At 36.5% G+C, this 20,701-nt stretch overlaps 3 protein-coding genes across 8 annotated transcripts; 2 read left to right on the top strand and 1 right to left on the bottom strand.

The window, feature by feature from the left end:
• The first annotated feature begins 1,664 nt into the window (after window positions 1-1,664).
• LOC9268633 (uncharacterized) lies at window positions 1,665-5,852 on the top strand. Of its 6 annotated transcripts, none has more exons than XM_066309640.1 (3): window positions 1,665-1,899; window positions 2,065-2,180; window positions 3,271-5,852. In XM_066309640.1, the coding sequence occupies exon 3, from the start codon at window positions 3,344-3,346 to the stop codon at window positions 5,327-5,329; it is 1,986 nt and encodes a 661-aa protein (XP_066165737.1). In that variant the 5' UTR covers window positions 1,665-1,899; window positions 2,065-2,180; window positions 3,271-3,343; the 3' UTR covers window positions 5,330-5,852. The 6 variants fall into 6 exon arrangements, with proteins under 6 accessions (XP_066165737.1, XP_066165738.1, XP_066165734.1 ...); XM_066309641.1 differs by having other exon boundaries at window positions 2,062-2,180; XM_066309637.1 differs by having other exon boundaries at window positions 1,665-1,903.
• A 961-nt stretch (window positions 5,853-6,813) lies between these two features.
• On the bottom strand, window positions 6,814-10,636 carry LOC4335615 (uncharacterized). The gene is made up of 9 exons (XM_015778609.3): window positions 10,251-10,636; window positions 10,057-10,149; window positions 8,966-9,070; window positions 8,529-8,681; window positions 8,219-8,317; window positions 8,002-8,130; window positions 7,407-7,586; window positions 7,210-7,326; window positions 6,814-7,128 (listed from the first exon to the last, which is right to left on the bottom strand). The coding sequence occupies exons 1-9, from the start codon at window positions 10,560-10,562 to the stop codon at window positions 6,964-6,966; spliced, it is 1,353 nt and encodes a 450-aa protein (XP_015634095.2). The 5' UTR covers window positions 10,563-10,636; the 3' UTR covers window positions 6,814-6,963.
• Window positions 10,637-11,281: 645 nt separating this feature from the next.
• Window positions 11,282-17,314, top strand: LOC136356209 (uncharacterized). The gene is made up of 14 exons (XM_066309803.1): window positions 11,282-11,522; window positions 11,875-11,943; window positions 12,171-12,260; window positions 12,551-12,613; window positions 13,590-13,670; window positions 13,898-13,987; window positions 14,477-14,530; window positions 15,208-15,264; window positions 16,269-16,396; window positions 16,481-16,552; window positions 16,642-16,692; window positions 16,784-16,870; window positions 16,968-17,045; window positions 17,213-17,314. The coding sequence occupies exons 1-14, from the start codon at window positions 11,282-11,284 to the stop codon at window positions 17,312-17,314; spliced, it is 1,263 nt and encodes a 420-aa protein (XP_066165900.1).
• The last annotated feature ends 3,387 nt before the right edge of the window (window positions 17,315-20,701 follow it).

Below are 20,701 nucleotides of genomic sequence, written 5' to 3'. Positions count from 1 at the left end.
ATTGCGACCGGTTGGACTTGGCAACCCAAAACTCTCTATGAAGTGACACTGCAAAATGTTTTACCGCCTCCTTCATATCTTCTGTTCTACTATAAATCGCTCCCTGAATAACCTCATTTTCTTTGTACTCCCATCTCACACTATCCTCTTCAGAGACGATCAGCCCAGAAAAATCCTGACTAGCCTATTCTGCTGGATTAATATCCGTCTCCTCATCTGACGAATCACCTTCCTCTACACGCTCGTTGTCAGAATCCTCCCTCTCCATTTCATCCACAATGGCTGCGACAGTCTCCTCCTCGTCGGCCACTCCACCTGGTTGAATGCCCACTGGAGCTACTACGCCCCCGTCCACTCCTGCGTTGACCTCCTCCACAGAAGTCTCATTTACTTCAGCGCTTGGTCGCTCGCCATCATCCATGTTCATCTGCACACCTGGATCCTTCGGGTGCACAAACAGAACCAAAGCTAGAGGCCACCCACGTTGCATTGCATTTTCCACATACCATCTCCACACTTGAGAGTTTTGAACTGGCATTAGTTCCCAATAAAAACTCTCAGTTGCCCGACTTACTATAACATTGATTGTTATGTTACTTGTCTGTGGATCAACTTTCAAGCCCCTCATTAACCATTCTTTTATAGAAGGTACACTCCTCTCAGCCGGTCTCTCAATTCCTCTTTTTGATACAATAAAATTTGACAGATCTACCCCAGTTGGCCCGTAATGGACGTTTCCTGGTCCATGGTAAACTTGGAATATTGGTTTGTTCGACATATCTGTCAACGAATTAACTAGATCATATTACTCTTTCATGCAATAAACATCTACAACGTAATATCTTCTTGTGTAAGCCAATGCAACGGTAAAGTATTGATTCCAAACTAGCAGATCTACGTTGTTACCGATATCTACAATACGCACTTCTAAATTAGTACAACTAAAACCATAAAAATATAATGCATTTATTCAAACAAATTTTTTAAAAATACACACTATTTAACTCAATAGTCACATATAGGATCTACGAATATTACCTGAAATCGGCGTCTGAATCCGGCAGGGCTTCACCCCTTCTTCTCTTCTCCTCCCCTCTCTTCTTTTTTTTCACTGGATTTGAGAGGTGAGGAATGAGGGCTGGGGGTTGGGCGGCAGGCCTTTTATAGGCAGCGAGGCCTGCCGCCCGGCCAGTGGGCGGCAAGGGGCCGCCTGCAAAATGGCCGGCCCCCTGCGGCTCTTTTGTATTCGGATCCAGGGCGGCAAGGGTTTTCATGCAAAATACCCACCCTCCGTCACCGCCCGTTCCTCCCCCGTTTGCCACGTCAGCTTGCCGCCCACCATTGGGGCGGCATGGTCTATTTTTGTAATTTTTCTCGCTGATAGATTATTTCTGTAAATATTAAAAAAAAATCTAAAAACGAAAAAAATTCAAATAGGATATAGGTTATCTAAATTTGGAACGGAGGGAGTTAAAAAGGTAGTTTTTTTTTAAAGAAAAAACTTTTAAGGAGAATCCCAATGTGTATAGACTCCAAGCCCACGCCGGCCCGGTGGTGGCCAAGCCCAACACGGCAGAGGAGCCACATCACCCCGAAGCCCTAAAATGCCCCCCGCCCAGATACCACGCGGCATATCCCCCCTCCCTCTCCTCCTCTCCAACCCTAGCCGCCCCCAAGCTTCCCACACCGCCACGACACCTCCTCCTCCTCCTCCCCTCCGCCGGCGGCGCGCACCCCCGCCTTCTTCTCCCTTCCCCCCCTTCCCGTTCCCCGCGATTCCTGGACGGCGGGGGATCCCTCTCCACCGCACCAGCTTACCCGCCGAGCAACCACCTCTCGAGCGGGCGCGCGGCGACTCGACGACGAGCAGGCGGGCGCGCGGGGGCTGCAGCCAACCAGGCAGGTGAGGTGAGGCGAGGATCGCTTCCGCGTGCTGGATGATGGTTCATGTTCTTTGTAACGAGTGGAGGACGGATCGGGTGGTGTGCGATCGCGCTACCGTTTTTCTTCTTTTGGTTTATGAGCTGCGGTTTCAATTTCTTTTTTTTGTTCTCTTTGCAGCAGGCCGTGAAATCTTGGGGGAGGAGGAACAGTTACTGCTCTTCGATCGAAGAAGCAGCGCGGGACTTACCACCCGCTAATTCCCTCTGCGCGGATTGATCAGGTGATTTCTGTTCAAGGTGAGGAAGCTCAAGCTCTATCCCCGAACGCTTCGCATAAAGCAGTACTGAACTAATCTTGTGGTAGCATAAACAATTTTATGCGCCAATTTTGCTAGGTGGATAAACCTCATATAAACACTTGTGGTAGCATAAACAATTTTATGCGTCAATTCTGCTAGGTGGGTAAACCTCATATAAACACTAGTACTGATCTTGTGGTAGCATAAACAATTAAACACCAGTATCTTGTGGTAGCCTTAGCTGGGCTGGTGTGGTTACCCCTGCGGTATGATTATTTGCGTTTTTCCCCTTGTCGGGCAAGAGATCGTGGCTTCAATAATTTGCTGGTCAGCTGGTTTTCATGATCGACCTAAATCGGAAGGATGATTACAAAGTATCATCTCTAAACAAACTTTAGATTGTAACAGTTGATACTTTTTATTAGCCATGTTCTGCGTCCATGTAGTTTTGTTGATGACGTTCCCATCTGGCTTGGCGCTGACCAAATGTTGCATGATTTAGGGTAGTCGGTACTCCTACCGACCAATCATTTACAATTCACGAGCTTTAGAAGCTATTAGAAAGCTGCAATTTTTTGGAACCCTATAGAATAAAAAGCTGTAAGGGATTTGTCGCAATCTCTATGACTATATCTTATAAGGAGGGTGGCAATAAGATAGTAGGTGTGTAGGTTGTGATATAGTCCACATGCTTTGGTTTGATTCCAAAATTTGCCTTCCCAAAATATTGGTAATGCCAATGGAACTAGGCATCCATTAGGACTGTTACCATACAAAGGTAAACGCTTTGCTAATATTTGGATACTCCTGTTGGTAGCAGACCACCAAACAAGGCCAAATTAACTTTACTAAATTTTTTGTAGCAAGGCAAACACACCTCTAGCTTACAACCACAGTTTATAATACCAAAAACATGCCTATGTGCAGAGTATTGTTCAATTTAAATTTTGAATTCATGAATTACCAACTTCTGTTTAATTTGGTACTTCTAATTGTAGTTTTGCTTATATTCAATTTTTTTCTTTGCTGTATGAAAATATTGCTTTCAAGTTTGTGCCTGACTCTCCAATCAACACAAACTTTTACAGGTTGTACAGTAGTGTGATTCAGTTGAACACGTGCGCCTAAAATTTCCAGTTAGTAACAAGGCAGCATTGATAAATGGATTACCAGACAAGTTGTCTGTTGATCACTTATTCTCCAGAGATCATTGATGGGGCTCCTTTATATGTCTCATCTAATTGCTTGCCTATAAAAGCATGCAAATATGAACCTGCTGGCCATTCATTCCATGCTGCAGCATTGAAGCTCCTTGGTCTTGGGGAGCAAGAAGATACAGAAACTGATGACCGTAGTGTTTCATCAGATGACAAAAGCCAAGATTTTTCTGCTGCTTCTGATACCTTTAGCAGCAAAGGAAAGAAGAAATCTGGGAGCCAGCAACAAGATCATTATGCATTGCTTGGCCTGGGGCATTTACGGTTCTTGGCTACTGAAGACCAGATCCGGAAGAGTTATCGTGATATGGCTCTTAAACATCATCCTGACAAGCAGGCTTCTCTTATCCTTGCTGAGGCAACGGAGGAAGCAAAGCAAGCAAAAAAGGATGAGATAGAGAGCCACTTCAAGGCCATTCAAGAAGCCTATGAGGTCCTCATAGATCCCACAAAGAGAAGGATTTTTGACTCAACTGATGAGTTTGATGATGATATCCCAACGGATTGTGCTCCACAAGATTTCTACAAGGTTTTTGGCCCAGCATTCATGAGAAATGGACGATGGTCTGTTAATCAGACCATTCCTTCTTTAGGAGATGATGCTACTCCTGTAGAAGAAGTTGATAAGTTCTACAATTTCTGGTACAACTTCAAGAGCTGGAGGGAATTTCCACATGCAGATGAGTATGACTTAGAACAAGCCGAGTCTCGTGAACATAAGAGGTGGATGGAGAGGCAGAATGCAAAACTACAGGAGAAGGCCAAAAAGGTGGAGTATGCGCGAGTACGGACTCTTGTTGACAATGCTTACAAAAAGGACCCACGAATTCAGCGGAGGAAGGAGGAGGAGAAGGCTGAGAAACAGAGGAGGAAGGAGGCAAAATACCTGGCCAAAAAGATGCAAGAGGAAGAAGCTGCAAGGGCTGCAGAAGAGGAAAGGAAGAGGAAAGAAGAGGAAGCAAAGAGAGCTGCAGAGGCTGCTCTCAATCAGAAAAAGTTGAAGGAGAAGGAGAAGAAGCTGCTACGCAAAGAGAAAACCCGTCTGCGCAATCTTGTTGCACCGGTAGTTGCAGAGAGCCACTTTTCTCTGTCAGAAGATGATGTCGAAACAGCATGCTCGTCACTTGATATGGAACGACTGAAGAAGCTCTGTGATAGCATGGAGAACAAAGATACAACAGAAAAGGCCAGATTACTCAGTGGTGCTCTGAGCAAAGAAGGCTCGTCTGGTACTTCAAATGAAGGAAAGAAAATTCAAGCAAACGGCGTGGATGGTTCCAAAGCAAAATCCACCTCTTCAGGTGAGAAGGTCACGCAAGGCAATACACTAAGCAACTATGAGAAGAAAGAAGAGAAACCATGGGGAAGGGAAGAGATCGAGTTGCTTAGGAAAGCAATACAAAAGTATCCAAAGGGAACCTCCCGGAGGTGGGAGGTTGTCTCTGAGTTTATTGGAACTGGAAGATCTGTTGAAGAAATTCTGAAGGCTACAAAGACTGTTCTTTTGCAGAAACCGGACTCTACCAAAGCTTTTGACTCTTTCCTTGAGAAACGCAAGCCAGCACCGTCCATTGCATCACCTCTTTCTGTAAGAACTGAAACAGTTGGTTTGCCTACTGAGAAAGCAGCTGGAAATGCATCATCCAAAGCGCCTGCACAACATGCAAGCAGTAAAACATCCGACGAGAAAGCTGCTGCTCCTGCTCCTGCTCCTGTATCAAATGGAACACCTTCTGGAACAGCAGATCCAGAGGCTTGGTCAGAGGCGCAAGTGCTGGCTCTTGTACAAGCTTTGAAGGCATTTCCTAAGGATGCAAGCCAAAGATGGGAGCGTGTGGCTGCCGCTGTCCCAGGTAAAACCATGGTGCAGTGCAAGAAAAAGGTTGCAGAGATGCAAAAGAATTTCCGGAGCAAGAAAAGCGCTGAGTAGAACAACATAGTACCGGCACAAGTACTTTTTGTGGCTAGTGGCTGACAAAAGCTTCTGTTTGAACATCAGTATCCCTTATATGTTAGAGAATCATAGCTGCGTACTCCTGATGAATTTTGCCAGCATATCACGGCCTCCAGTGGTAGCAATAATTTTGGTTTGGAGCTCTGTGAGAACTCGCATTGGGCCTTAACCGGTGTCGGCATTCTGCTTACACAAGTTTTTTGGTCTACCAAGAAAGAAGCTGATCTGCTGTTGTTGATAGCTAATGTTTTGGCCTTCCCCAACATTAGGTGGACTTTCTGCTGACCCTTGGGTTGTTTATGTTCGAGAGCCCCTTGAAGAGTATTATTTCCTTGCATTGGTGGAGTGATATGATCTGGTCTGGCACGACACAGGGAGTGTAGAGAACAGCATCGGCATTTATTTATCAACTTATAAGATAGAAATATTTGTTACAACTTGAGAACTTGCTATATCAAGAAACCATATTTTTGCCTAATCAGATTCATTATTCATGTCTCCTTGTTAAGTTATAACTTGTAATGCCAGTGGTAAATGCCCTTTTGTGTTGCTCTTGCGAGAAAATGATAGTAGTTCGTTTCCTGAAACAGCACTCCACTTGTTTGATATAATCCCTCCGTTTTTTAATATATGACGCCGTTGACTTTTGTTACAACCTTTGACTGTTCCTCTTATTCAAAAATTTTGTACAAATTTTAAAAATATTAGTCATGCTTAAAGTTCATTTAGTGATAAATTAAACCATGACAAAAGAAAATATATTTATTTAAATATTTTGAATAAGACGAATGGTCAAACATGTGAGAAAAAAATCAATGATGTCATCTATTTAAAAAACGGAGGTAGTATATCTAACTTGCCCTCTCCTTCTGGTAAACTTTTTTTGTTATTATTCTTATCACTCGGCCCCGTTCGGTTGTAACGTGATAAAGAAGCTGGAAACTCTCTCCTTTTTTTTAAAACTTTTTTGTTACTATTCTTATCACTCGGCCCCGTTCGGTTGTAATGTGATGAAGATTACGTGTTAGACACATAAAAGGAGAAAACGAGAAAACTATTAGCGGATGATATCATTAATTGATTTTTAATTATTTTATATTAAAAATTGATTTACCTAATATTTTAGAACATGATAAAATGTTTTAGAAAAGACATCTTTTAGTAATTTAAACGAAAATCAAAATTGGATATATATCTTAATCAGAAACTATCTTTAATCAGGAATGCATGGGGGCATAAGCTCTTTTTTTCCCTTTTTATCTAGGAAAGGAGATAGGATGCGTTCATTCCATTTTATCTAGAAAAGGAGATAGGATGCTTGTCCGCTGGTCGTTTGCTTTAGCTGGGATCTCGCAAGACATCCAAAAAGAGCGTATTCGTTAACATCTATATAAAAGGCGTCTATGTGACCTAAATTAGTGTCTGACAACTAATACCAACTATCAAGAAGACAAACAGTATGCTCCAAAAGGTATACTCCACTCTATATGAGAACCGATGCTTTAAATCAACCATCCAATCACATAGGGCATGGGAGAATCATTTACAAACATATTTGAACATTGCAAACTAACATATAAGAACAAACATGAGAAACAAAAGATAATCAATCAGTAGGGAATAGGCCCTCGCAGTTTGTTAGCGATATGTAAGAGGTGGTCAATGTTTGTGGGTGGATAGCTCTGGAGAAGCTTTAGGTTTGCTGTGAAATCCCCGGCCAAGAGCCGCCTTCGAACAAGAATTAGCATAGCACAACAGATTCGAAGTAAGGTGGCCTGCAATAAGATAATAAGAGTTTTATAGTGCATTTCAAAAAATTCTCAGATGGCATGGAACTAGGAATGGCAGTTTCTAACCTGAGGTCCCTCAGGATCACCTAACAGTGCATCCCATATATGGATGCAGTCGCGAAACTTGAATTCCTGCGTCAATAGCAAGGTGATCCATCTGAATGCGTAAAACTGTGGATTAACCTGGAATATACAAAGCATTAGAGTAGGAGCAGAAATACACTGTAAAAATGTAACAAGAAAAAAGTTATTGAAATGCATACCTTGGTCACAACCTCTAAATGCCGCCAGAGCTCTTCATCGTGCCTTTTCAGGAGCTGGGATAACTTGCTGATTGTGGAGCGTATGCCCACCACACTGTTGTCAAGCTGTTTGCAAAAGTTATCCCGAAATCCACTAAGCAGCTCAACGAAACAGAAAAATGCATCCGGCTCTGCTGACTCCTGTTTACATAAGAAATTAAAAGGTGTATGGGCACAGAGTTAGCCGATGCTTGTATTCTATAGATAACATCATTGTTTCTCTCCGGTCATCACCCATCTAGCAGCCATACTTGCATAATAAAAAATAAGGTACATGGTAAAGCTATCTAACAATAGTAGTGAAATGTTTCTACTTTGGTAACTTCAGAAGAAAAAAGAATGAATAATAGTCACTTAGGCAGTATACCAAAGTCAGATAAAGTACATGATACATGGTTCCAACAGGCAGGGAACCACTTACCAGTGAATGAATTCAGGAAATCTGTATAGAAGAAATCTACCACATATATTTAAGCCTTAAAGCCAAGGAACTTACATACGAACCAACGTTCAACAATTTTAAGCAAATAGCGTCATGGGAAAAAAAAACACTTACAGCATTATTTTCTTCTGGATCATTCTTGAAAACATAGTAGAGTGGTGCCAAAACTTCATTCATTCCTTGTACATATCTTATACCCGGATTTAATTTTGCAAATATGGTAAGTATACGCTTTAGCGACTCCTGAAGACAAACATATATCACATTTAGCCTAACTGGACATTACAAAAGACAAAAAGAACTGGCATCATATCAGATAATAAATGCTTACTTGATTAGACAAGGCATCAGAAGAATCCCCATTGAAAAATTGCATCTCAGGATGAGTACGCTTAACATCTCTATCAATCTGCTCTATAGTTTCAGATTCCTGAAGTATCAAATAACAGTGTATATTTTTAGTAGCTCAAACACTATACTGTACAATATATTCATTACAAAAATTCAACGAAGAGCTGCAAAGGGACCAAGGGAGATCTCTCAATATCAAGGAGTTGAAAGTTCTACCATCAAATTGAACCAAAGCAAAATACAGACTTAACATGTGGCAGTACATAAATTTACGATTTAGTGAACATTACCTGGAAAAATTGGTTCCAGACACTAGTTTTCCCGAGGCTTAGAGGATGTTCATCATGGACAATTTCTGCCCTTGGAAGCACTCCAGTTCCTTCAGAATTATGTCTGTTCCCTTTGGATATAGTCATTTCCTCCATTCTTCGAGTAACTTCTGACTGACCATAACCAAAACATATTATTATGTATCTTTCTTAAAAGGAGAAAACTACCAAATGAAATTGTTAAGATGTAAAACAAGTTGGTACCACAATAAAATACTTTAGCATATCCCCGTGGAATCACTATCTGGTCTAAATTACTAGTTTTAAATCAGGGCACATAGTTTCTGACTTGTATGTCCATCTCTCATAATGCTAACAATTGCTATCAATACAGACAATGTAACCACATACCAGCCAATGGTTCAGAACTGAAATCATCATATGGATAAAGAACTTACAGGATTAACTAGAAGCTCGTCTTTGAAAGCACTGTATTGGGACCGCTTTTTCTCCAGTTCATATGCCCACAGCGCATGATCAGTCGGCAAGTATCCCAATAGAAGCTGCTAACTATCAAACAAGTCAAATAAATTTGTAGTGTAGCAAACAAGGAGAAAGATTAAAGATTTGTACATTGTAAGCCAGTCTAAATTTAGTCACATTCATAGCTATTTAACCTAAAATTCTTGCAGTGAATTCCATAATATCATTTAGCTTAATCCTACTACAACAGTTCTCTTCATATATAAAATTATGTCAGTTGAAATTAAGTTGTGCAATGACATGTAACACAAAAAATACTGAAAGGCTTTCAGTGTAATAATGCTCTGCTCAAATCACTAAATGCTTGTATACATATTTACAAACTACAAATCATATTCTATTTGTCAATTACGAATCCTGATTTCTCCTAAATTTATTCAACTAACAAAAATAATGCCATGAGCAGTTGTTTGTAATCCTAATGCACAATTATAGAGCGTATGAAATTCTACCACTGGCTTCAAAGCAGTTTGCTGAAACTAGTAAGAACTTATCTTTATGAATCATGGCCTCATGGCAATCGTATAGTTTGGTCCTTAAAAACTGAATGTATGGGAATAAAACATCTTAAGAACCTAGAGAAATCCAAACATTTCAATGAAACAAAAACTTGATTAGAGACCCATTCACTTCAGAATAGATATAACTGAAACCGCATTCCCCGAACACACTCCATGATATCTCAAAAGACCAAGGTAAAAAAAAATGCTCCTAATCCTTGCGTGCAGCATAAACCATGTATCAAGTATCAACACCAAACCATATGATTGATCCGAATCAAATCACGCCAAACCCCCATCCATCCTAAATTCCATCATTTATGGGTTGTCTACGGCTTTCCAAAAAACAAATGAATCCAATGCAAGGACAGCATCCATGAGCTGTGACGAAGCGAAATCCTAGTATTCGTAATACCCATTTTACTCTAGCATGGTGACACACAGTGAAGTATAGTGAAGTAATAAGAGTAGTAAAATAAGAAGAAGGCAAGACGATTCCACCATACCTTCCAGACGACGGGGCGCACGCCGGCGGCGTCGGGCACGCCCTGGCACGCGAGCCTCCGCAGCTCAGCCAGATCCACCACCTTCCTGCCCAGCTGCAATTGCGCGCCGCCAAATCCGAGAACGAGCGAGAACACGCGATCAAAAAGCTAAAATCCCCTGCCCGATCAGAAGAAGAAGAAGAAGAGAAACTAACCGCGACCGTGAACTCCGGGACGAGGTGGGGCCGCGACGAGCTCGCGGCGCCCTCGTCGTCGCCGTCGCTGCCGTCGTCGGAGCCTCCGCCTCCGCCGCTCCGGGCGGGCGGCGGCGGGGGAGGTGCGGGCTGCGTGGGAGGAGGGGGAGGCGGGGGCGGGCGGGGAGGGGACGGGGCGCGGTGGCGCGCGGGAGGGGGAGGCGCGGACCAGATCGGGCTGTTGAGCCAGTCGGGGACGTGCTTCCGCTGCCCCGACCTCGCCGAGGCCGGCGAGGGCGGGTCGCCGGGGTTCGCGCTGGCGCCGTCGGCCATGGGCGGTGGCGGTGGTGGGGTTTAGGCGTTTGGGAAGGAATCAGGGATGCTTTGGGAAGGAGATCCTCGGGATCGAGGCGGACTGGACGGTGGTGGGTTGGACTTGGATCGGTCGGTGCGGTTTTCTTTTTTTCCTTTTTCTATTCAGTTTCAATAAGTAAACCCACCCCCCTCGATTTAGAGGTATTTAAATAGTATCTGTCACTTGTAAGCTCCACGTAGAGAAGAGAAGAGAGAAGAAAAGCGGGCTACAGATTTGTAGCCAGTCGGGCTACCGATTTATAGCCAACCGCAGCAATGGGTTCCAATATATTGTTTAGGGACTGTCTATACTGCAGTCGCATGTTTTTTGTGTCCTATTTCAGTCAGATTTCTGTACCACACGATTTACATCTAATAGCTCACAAAAACTGCTACAATAACATATTATAAAAGTCTAGATTTATTTTTTTAGACCAATACAGGCCAAAAAAGCCCATCTGTCTTAAAAAAAATTGACAAGCCCAAAATAAAGTCTAAAAATGGTCGCTAGAAAAACAGAGACAAAGGCACATGATCAAACAGAGCCCACAGAACAAACATATTTAGAAAGCTTGCAATCCAAGTTGATGGGCACGTGATGACAGCTAACTATTACAGATCGGGATCACAACTAGGACCACCTCTTTCCGAAGAGATCACACAACACACGCTGCAACAATCCAGATTATACTAGGGAGATGGAGCTAGAGGAAGAGAAAGATCCCCCAAAACATCAATCCAAAATCAAGATGAATTCAGCAGAGATCAAGAAGAGAAAGATAGGCTTAGGAAAAGATCAAGGTTCAGAAAAGAAGGAAATGTCAGGAAAGAATATCAAATATATCAAAGAAACTGGTACTAAAGGTCAATCCAAAGAACTCCAAAAAGAAGAATCGAAGAGCAGAAAGAGCACAAAAGACAAGTCCAAGAAGAACAAAGGTGAGTGAACAGAAAAATTCTCCAAATATTACCTGCTTGGTTCTTTTCAGAATTTGATTCTTCTTTTGGAATTTGTTTGATCAGATCTGTAAAGAAAAGTTAATGAGGTTAGAAATGTAGAAACTGATTAGATCTTAAAAAAATGAATCTGTTCTAATATGAACTAAATAGAGTCAATCTGAAAGTAAATCTGACCACTGTAAGTAAATTGGGCAAATCATTGTAACTGTCATTTTAGAACTGGGCAAATCACTGAAATTTTCAGAATGGTAAATAGTATGAATCTGTTCTAATATGAACTCATAGAGTCAATCTGAATGTACTGTCAATGATTGTGCATATATGACTCAAGTTCCAGCAAATGCAGAAGAATTTCACAAGAAATACACCACCAAAGTGATCAGAAAAGAATCAAGAACAGGTATAAATTATTTTCTTGCCTGATGAGAAGCAAAATTAAGATTTGCTTACATTATTTTCAGTCAATTACCAATTTTCAAACTAGTTACAGAGAAAGAATAATAAAAATGCATACAAAAGAACACTGTAATTTTAGTTCAATATGCATGTAACTGCAGGAAATACTGTACAAATTCTAACAGAAGCATGATCTAAGGCAGTTTTATTTTCAAATTGAAATGGTTTCAGATTCATCAAGCACAGAACAGGTCATCGGTACTTCCAGCATACAAGAAATGGAGACAAATGAACAAGTAAAATCAAAAGACACTTCCAAAGGTTTGTATTCATCATACTTGACTTTTATTTTGAATGGTAGGAGCATATTCAAAACAGAGCACATAATGGTATTAATTTTCTTATATATGTCTAGAAATCAATATTCAAAATCTAATATGAACTTAATAGAGTCAATCTGAAAATCAATCTGACAACTATAAGTAAATTTAGAACTGGGCAAATCAATGAAAATTTCAAAATGGTGAATAGTCAGAATATGTTCTAATATGAAATCATAAAGTCAATCTGAATGTAATATTAATGTTTCTGCATATATGACTCAAATCCAGCAATAGCAGAAAGAATTCACAAGGAATACACCACCAAAGTGAACAAACATGAATCAAGAACAGGTATAAAATGAAGTCAATGAAATAGATTACTAATCATAAGAAGTTTACTTGCAAACTTTTTTTAAAAAAAGGAAATGACATCAGATATGTACAAAAACACATCAAAACTCTGCATTTCATCAGACAAGAAATTAAATTAATTTTCAATTGGGATGATTTATTTTCTTGCCTGATGACATGCAGAATTAAGATTTGCTTAATTGAATTTATGTTTATCATCATCTGGCAAAAAAGTGGATTGTCCAATGATTAATTTCTTCTGTCAATTTCCAATTTGCAAACTAGTTACAGTGAAACAGTATAAAAAATACATAGAAACGACACTGTAATTTTAGTTCAATATCAATGTAACTACACGAAATACTATACAAAAACAAACAAAAGCATGATCTAAGGCAATTTTATTTTCAAATTGAAATAGTTTCAAATTCAAAAAGCAAAGAACAGCTCATCAGAACTTCAAACATAGAAGAAAAGCAGAAAAGAAAACAAATAATATCAGAAAACAATTCCAAAGGTATGCATTCTTTAAAATTCACTTTTATTTTTGTTTCATTTGAAAGATTTCAGAAATCACCAACTATCACAGAGTGATATTGTGTATTTGCATAGTCTTAATGGTTTTAACATTCAGATATTTGTATAGTAATCAATATACAAACAAGTTTCAGAAATCACCAACTATCATAGAGTGATATTGTGTATTTGCATGTGGTAGGAGCATATTAAAAAAAGAACAAATAATGGTCTTAATTTTGTGATATATGTCTAGAAATCAATATACAAAATCTAATATGAACTCAATAGAGTCAATCTGAAAGTAAATTTGACAACTCTAAGTAAATTGGGCAAATCACTGTAACTGTCAATTTAGAACTGGGCAAATCATTGAAATTTTCAGAATGGTGAATATTCTGAATATGTTCTAATATGAACTCATAAAGTCAATCTGAATGTAATGTCAATGATTGTGCAGATATGACTCAAGTTCAAGCAAATGCAGAAGAATTTCACAAGGAATACACCACCAAAGTGAATAGACAAGAAAGAATAACAGGTATAAATTATTTTCTTGCCTGATGAGAAGCAAAATTAAGATTTGCTTACATTATTTTCAGTCATTTAACAATTTTCAAACAAGTTACAGTGAAAGAATAATAAAAATACATACAAAAGAACACTGTAATTTTAGTTCAATATGCATGTAACTGCAGGAAACACTGTACAAATTCTAACAAAAGCATGATCTAAGGCAGTTTTATTTTCAAATTGAAATGGTTTCAGATTCATCAAGCATAGAACAAGTCATCGGTACTTCAAGCATACAGGAAATGGAGGCAAATGAAAAAGTAAAATCAAAAGACACTTCCAAAGGTATGTATTCTTCATACTTGACTTTTATTTTTGTTTCATTTCAAATATTTCAGAAATCACCAATTATCATAGAGTGAAATTGTGTATTTGCATGATAGCAGTATATTCAAAAGAACAAATAATGGTCTTAATTTTGACATATTTGTCTACAAATCAATATACAAACTAGTTACAGTCAAATATTTATAAAATTACATAAAATGAAGACTGTAAATTTAGTTCAACAAACATGTAACTTCTAGAAGCAGTACATATTTCATATGAAATCAACAACTAAAACCAAATTTTATTACTATTCATTACAACATTATAAGGACTATACAACAAATCTGAAAAAAAAGTAATAAAATTGAAACAAATCTGAAATCAGCAAATTGAAACAAATTACAGTTAAATAGTAATAAAATTACATATAAAAATAAATGTAATTCTAGTATTAGTTCACTGTAATTTATAATCTTGTGTTTTAAACCTTCTGTTTTTTTGCAGGAAACAAAGATAATGGACAATCAGGGAGAACCATTTCTTTAGACACAAAAAAAGGTATACAAAAACCAAAAAAAAGATCATATATATGGCCTCAGACATTGTCCACTTCAATTAGTACAAAAAAAATGGACATTTCTTAGTATTAGACTATAATTCTTTTCAATATTCACATAGGCAAAATTTTTATCAATTTTGCAAGCTCAAAAGAATTAGTTAGCTGCAGATTGTCAAGCACCTTTTTACATGTACCATTCTCAAAAACTAGTATATAATTCTTGCACTTCAAATTAGCATATATAAAAACAAAAAGAAGCTAGTATACTAGATTATTTTGCTTTACAGATGTTAATTTGAAGTACAAGGATGATAGACTAATTTTGGGAAAAGCAAAGGTAAAAAGGTGCTTGACAAGCGAAGGGAAAAAATTCACCTATGCTGGTGAGAAGATTTTCTTTATTATTGGTGCTCTTAGACAAGTAAACAAACAGTGCAGAGGACAATAGAAAAAAATTGATATTTGATATAAAGATAAATTTCAGAGTTGGCAAAAAAGATATTTTCGTTGAAACTAATACTAAATAGAGATTCATCACTGGCCTAAAACTTTAAAATACAAGCACAAATCAATGCTTCTCCCTTCAAAATAAAATTACATATAAAAATGACTGTAATTCTAGTATTAGTTCACTGCAAATTATATTCTTGTGTTTTAAACCTTTTGTTTTTTGCAGGAAACAAAGATAATGGACAAGCAGGGAGAAGCATTTCTATGGATACAGAGATTATAGGTGAATTTTAATTTGAATATTTCTTACATCTAGATATTCTCCAAATATCACAGTGAAATAACTTATTATAATTTTAATTTCTATGAAGCAGGAAGAAGCATTTCTTTGGATACAGGTACTATTACCAATTTGAATTATATCTTTCTTTCTTTGGATATATCTATATATGTCAAATTTAATTACTGATGTACTGATTTGAATTATATTACAAATTATGTTCTGCAGGAAACAAAGATAACAAAGATGCAGAAAGAAGAATTCAGCCTGGAAACATTTAGAATATGACTCAATTAGTTTTGACAGAACACAACGCAAATACATTGATTTCAGGTAAGAAACATAATTAGTTTTAAATATAATCTGCAAAGATCACATTTAGACAAAACATCATAGTTAAAATAAAATTTAGCTGGTTTGAATCATATATTGTCAAAATATCTGTCAAAAATAGATAATTAGTGATTTCATGATGACATAAACAATTTCATTTACAAATAAAAATGTAGACACTCATTTACTATGTAGATATTATAATTTTCAAACAAGTTACAGTGAAATAAAATTAAAATTACAGTTAAGAAACACTGTAATTCCAATATTAGTTCACTGTAACTAATGAAAAAAATTAACACTTTAGTTTAAAAAATATCACAGAGTGATATTGTGTATTTGCACAGTCTTAATGGTCTTAATATTCAGATATATGTCTAGTAATCAACATAAAAACAAATTACAGTCCAAAAATTAAAAAAAATACATAGAATGAACACTGCAAATAGAGTTGAATATACATATAACTCCTAGAAGCAGTATATATTTCATATAAACAAGTAAAGCAATTTGATTTACCTTTTATTTTATTTTGTTGGACTCTGTAGCAAATATGAAAAGTTCAGAGAAAACAAATCATTACTTTCATATTTTGAGTTATGTTTATATGCAGAGACTAAAATGAGTAATGAGTAATGAGTTATGTTTATATTTTGAGTTATGTTTATTTGCAGGTATCTCAAATGAGTTATCTCAAGAAGAAATAAGCATCAACGACAAGATGAAATTAAATAGAGAAAAAACAAATTCAAGTGATGAGTACAACAATTGTACTCTAAATGATGAATGGTCTCTTTTAGGAGTAAGTTTTGGAATGACAGAATTTATAATATCAAACAAAAATCAGCAATACATGTCATAAAATAAATTTGTTTTCAATTTGCAGGCTCAAAATTTTTCATATACAAGTCTCATGGAACAAATTATATCATCTCAGCCTTCAATATCTGAAGTTCAGGTATTTTACAAGTGTAATAAATGTAATGTTGAAGATAGATAAACAATATTATTAATGTGTAAAACTAACATTTTAAATTTCAAATGCAGCAAGAAATATCAACAGAATCAAACTTTGTTGCTACACCAAGAGCATTTCAGGTACTCACATATTTCATAAGAAGAAAGAAAATAGTAAATATGTATTAAATTTTAAATAATTGTCTTATTATTTGAATTACTTTTTGTGTAGAATTCAATGATATTAACAACAAGTAGAACAGAAGATATTCCTTTTGATATGGATTATGCTGATATGGATTATGCTGATACAAATCAGGTATGAATTAATTTATTTTTTTTCTATAAATTGTATTTGTGATACAATTAATGTTTCAGTTTACTTACGATATTATTTGTTCTAACTATTTTTAAAGGTTGAAGATGAGGATCTGGAAGATAATGAATTGGAGAATTGGAATCTTGATATGTTCAATCTGTCAAACGGTCAAAATGTAAGATTTACTAAGAACTTTTAATTACTGAAAATTTTACATTTGAAGAATGTTATTCAAATCTAAAAGATAAAATTTGATTTGATAATAATTGTTGTGAAATTAAAGAAAAAAACTTTTTAAAAAATAATTGTTTGAAATTTGAAATTGAATTTTTGAAAAAGCAGGTGCAAAATTCTGCTGACAACAGTACTGAAATTGGAAATCAAGCAACAACAAATGTTGATACAGTGGAAGTAATGATTCAGATGCAAATGGAGAAATATTGACAGAAGAAGATATAAACAATTTTTTGGAGCAAGAACAAGAAGAAGCTACAAAAGGAAATAATGCAGCAATTGATGCGAAGTACATTCCAAGAGTTGATGTGCAGTTCAAATCAATTAAAGAAGCACACGATTTCTTTAACTTTTATGCTTTGTTGGCTGGATTTTCTGTTGTCATTGCTCACAATTACCATAGTACAAGCAAAAAAAGGAATGGAGAAGTGATTAGAGTAACATTCAAATGCAATCGACATGGAAAAGCAAAGTCAGAATCACAAGAAGAAGAAACAGAAGAGACAGTAGTAGCAGAGAGAAACAGTAATGAGATTAAAGCCACAAGTTGTAACTGTGCACTGGTAATTTCTGAGAGAAATTTGATTTGGAGAATTACAAGGGTTAATTTAGATCACAATTATAAGATGAGTCCAAGAGATGAAGTTAGATTCTTGAAGTCACACAAAAATATGACAACAGAAGAGAAAATGCTGATAAGGACACTAAAGGAATGCAATATTCCCACAAGGCATATGATTGTGATTTTGTCAACTTTGAGAGGAGGGCTGACATCTTTGCCTTATACTAAGAAGGATGTTAGTAATGTGAGAACTTGTATAAATAAAGAGACAAGTAGCAATGATATGATGCAAGTTCTTCAATTTTTCAGAAAGAAGAAGGAGAAAGATCCAAAGTTCTTTTATGAATTTGATTTGGATGAGAATAAGAAGGTGACAAATTTGTTTTGGACTGATGGAAGGTCAATTGATTGGTACGAGAAGTATGGAGATGTTGTTAGTTTTGATACAACATATTTCACAAATAGATACAATCTTCCATTTGCTCCATTTGTTGGGATTTCAGGACATGGAAATACAATTGTTTTTGGCTGTGCCTTTCTGCATGATGAGACTGCAGAAACATTTAAATGGTTGTTCATAACTTTTTTGAAAGCAATGTCAAAAAAAGCACCAAAGACAATTATAACTGATCAGGACGGAGCTATGAGGTCAGCAATAAGACATATTTTTCCAAATTCAACACATAGGAATTGCTTCTTTCATATAGTAAGGAAATCATTCAATCTGTCTGGAACTTTGTTCAAGTCAAAAGAAGGGTTGTATGATGAGTATGAGGATATAATGAACAACTCAGTTACTGAAGAAGAATTTGAATATTTGTGGAAAGAAATGGTTGATTCCTATGAGGTTCAGCACATCAACTTTTTTGAAGCACATGTGGTCAATTAGAAAGAGATTCATACCAGTTTACTTCAAAACAAATTTTTGTCCATTCATAAAAAGCACAGCTCTAAGTGAAGGTACAAATTCAAGGTTTAAGAAAGATGTTGGTCCACAATACAGTATAACAAGCTTTTTGATAGAATATGCCAGACTAATGGACACTATTCAGAATTTGGAGCAGCTAGATGATCATAATTCAAGGACAAAAAGGCCAAGCAAACTTTGGTCTCATTACTACATTGAGTACCAAGCTGTCAAGCTGTACAATTCAAAAATATTCAAAAAGTTCCAAGTTGAACTTAAGAGGACAACAAGGTTACAATTGATTGAGGTCGAGAAATTGAAGACTTATGAAGTTTTTCTTGCATTGAATCAGAAAATAAAAGTAGTAAGAAGAAGGAAGTACCTTGTAATTGTTGACTCTGAAAAGGAGGAATACACTTGTGTTTGCTCAAAATTTGAGAAAGATGGCCTTCTTTGCTCCCACATATTGAAAATTATGCTTCACCTCAACATTATGAAGATTCCAGAGAAATATATTATCGATCGGTGGAGAAAAAAGGATTACAAAGAAAAATCTGATTTTGAAGATAGAATTATACCTTTATCGGAGAGCTCAGTCCTCAGATTCAATATTCTGTCAAGGAAATGTGCTGAAATAGCCTCACAAGGATCAAAAAGTATTGATTCGTTCCAATTTGCAGTTGATCAGATTGACAAGTTAGAAAAAGAATTGATATCAATGAATTCAGAGCAAAGAACAAAGCAGCAAATGGAGATAGACAAAACAGATACAACAAATGGAGAAGTCATTGAAGAAACAGAACAAAACAATGAAGAAATTATGATAGATCCAGACATAGCAAAGTCAAAGGGAAGACCATCTCAAAGATACAAATCATTTAGAGAGGAATTACAGAGTAAAGAAGTTTATCATTGCAGTCATTGTCAAAGAACAGATCACACTTTTCCAACATGCCCTCTAAAGCACATTGAATTTGATTTGCCAAGAAAGAAAATTAGAAAGACAAAAAACACATCACAAAAGGTAAAAAAGTATTTATTTTAAGAATTCTCATTTGATTTAAAATATTTAATTTGAATTTGATTTCAATTGCAGAAAGCAGAGGAAGAACAAACTGATGGTTCAAAGAAGACAAATAAAGGGAAAAAACAAGAAGCAACAACACAAGTATTAGTGGAGCAAAAAGGGACTAAGAAAAGAAAGACAGATGGCTCAAGTTGAAGTTAGAAAGTAGTGAAGCAGAAAATAGTTATACTGAATATGAGAAGTTATATTCCTGCGTAGTGAACAATTGTAATAGTCGTTTAGAATAGTTACAATATATGAAGTTTGGTACTTTTTGTGATGTGACATTTCAAGTTGTTATCTTACTGTAATAGTTACAATATGGCGCAGAAATTGTATCTATACAAATCTACTATAAACTGTTGAGCTAAAGTAATCTTGGTTTTCAAAGTATTCCTGTTGAATCAAATCAGCCCTACAAAAAAAAGAAAAAAAAAGCTAAATGTAAAGGTAACAGAAGAAAAAAATTTTAAAAACATATTTTAAAAAAAAGTTAAGATGACTACTTACCTTTGCATAATAGTCCGTAACAAGTTTCTTTGTTGTAGAGTTCAGCACAATGTTGCATGGATGGAAAAACAATTTGTTGACATATTGAATCCTTATGTTAGGAATGTCTTTTTGAGAGAACTGGTTGGTTAACATAACTCTTGGACGCCAAATTTCCATGAATTTCAGAGTAAAAATACCACAATCAATGCTAAAAAAACAGAAATAAAAAAACATAAGTCATAAATAATAAAAATTACTAGAATTTAAATAACATTCAAAGAGTTAACATTTGTAATTTACCGATTTGTTTGTCTTGGACGAGGTGGGTATATTATCTTGAAACTAGCAAAGTTAATTGGATGTTCAGGGACAAATTTCCTCCATACAATTGAAAAATTAGATATCTGACAAAATGAAACAATCATAAAAAAAATTATTCTATACATAAAGTAATTTGCAAAAAAAAAATCATACCAGTCTGCATCTAGCATTGTATTGATAGTCTTCTTCTTCTTCAAATAAGGAGTCAATGAAAACAAAAGTCTCATCTTTCAAATCAACAACAAACAG

Source organism: Oryza sativa, chromosome 4 (assembly GCF_034140825.1).
Source record: "Oryza sativa Japonica Group chromosome 4, ASM3414082v1".
NCBI classification, from domain to species: domain Eukaryota; kingdom Viridiplantae; phylum Streptophyta; class Magnoliopsida; order Poales; family Poaceae; genus Oryza; species Oryza sativa.
The sequence above is the reverse complement of the archived record's forward strand: the minus strand, read 5'-3'. Positions and strand labels throughout refer to the sequence as shown.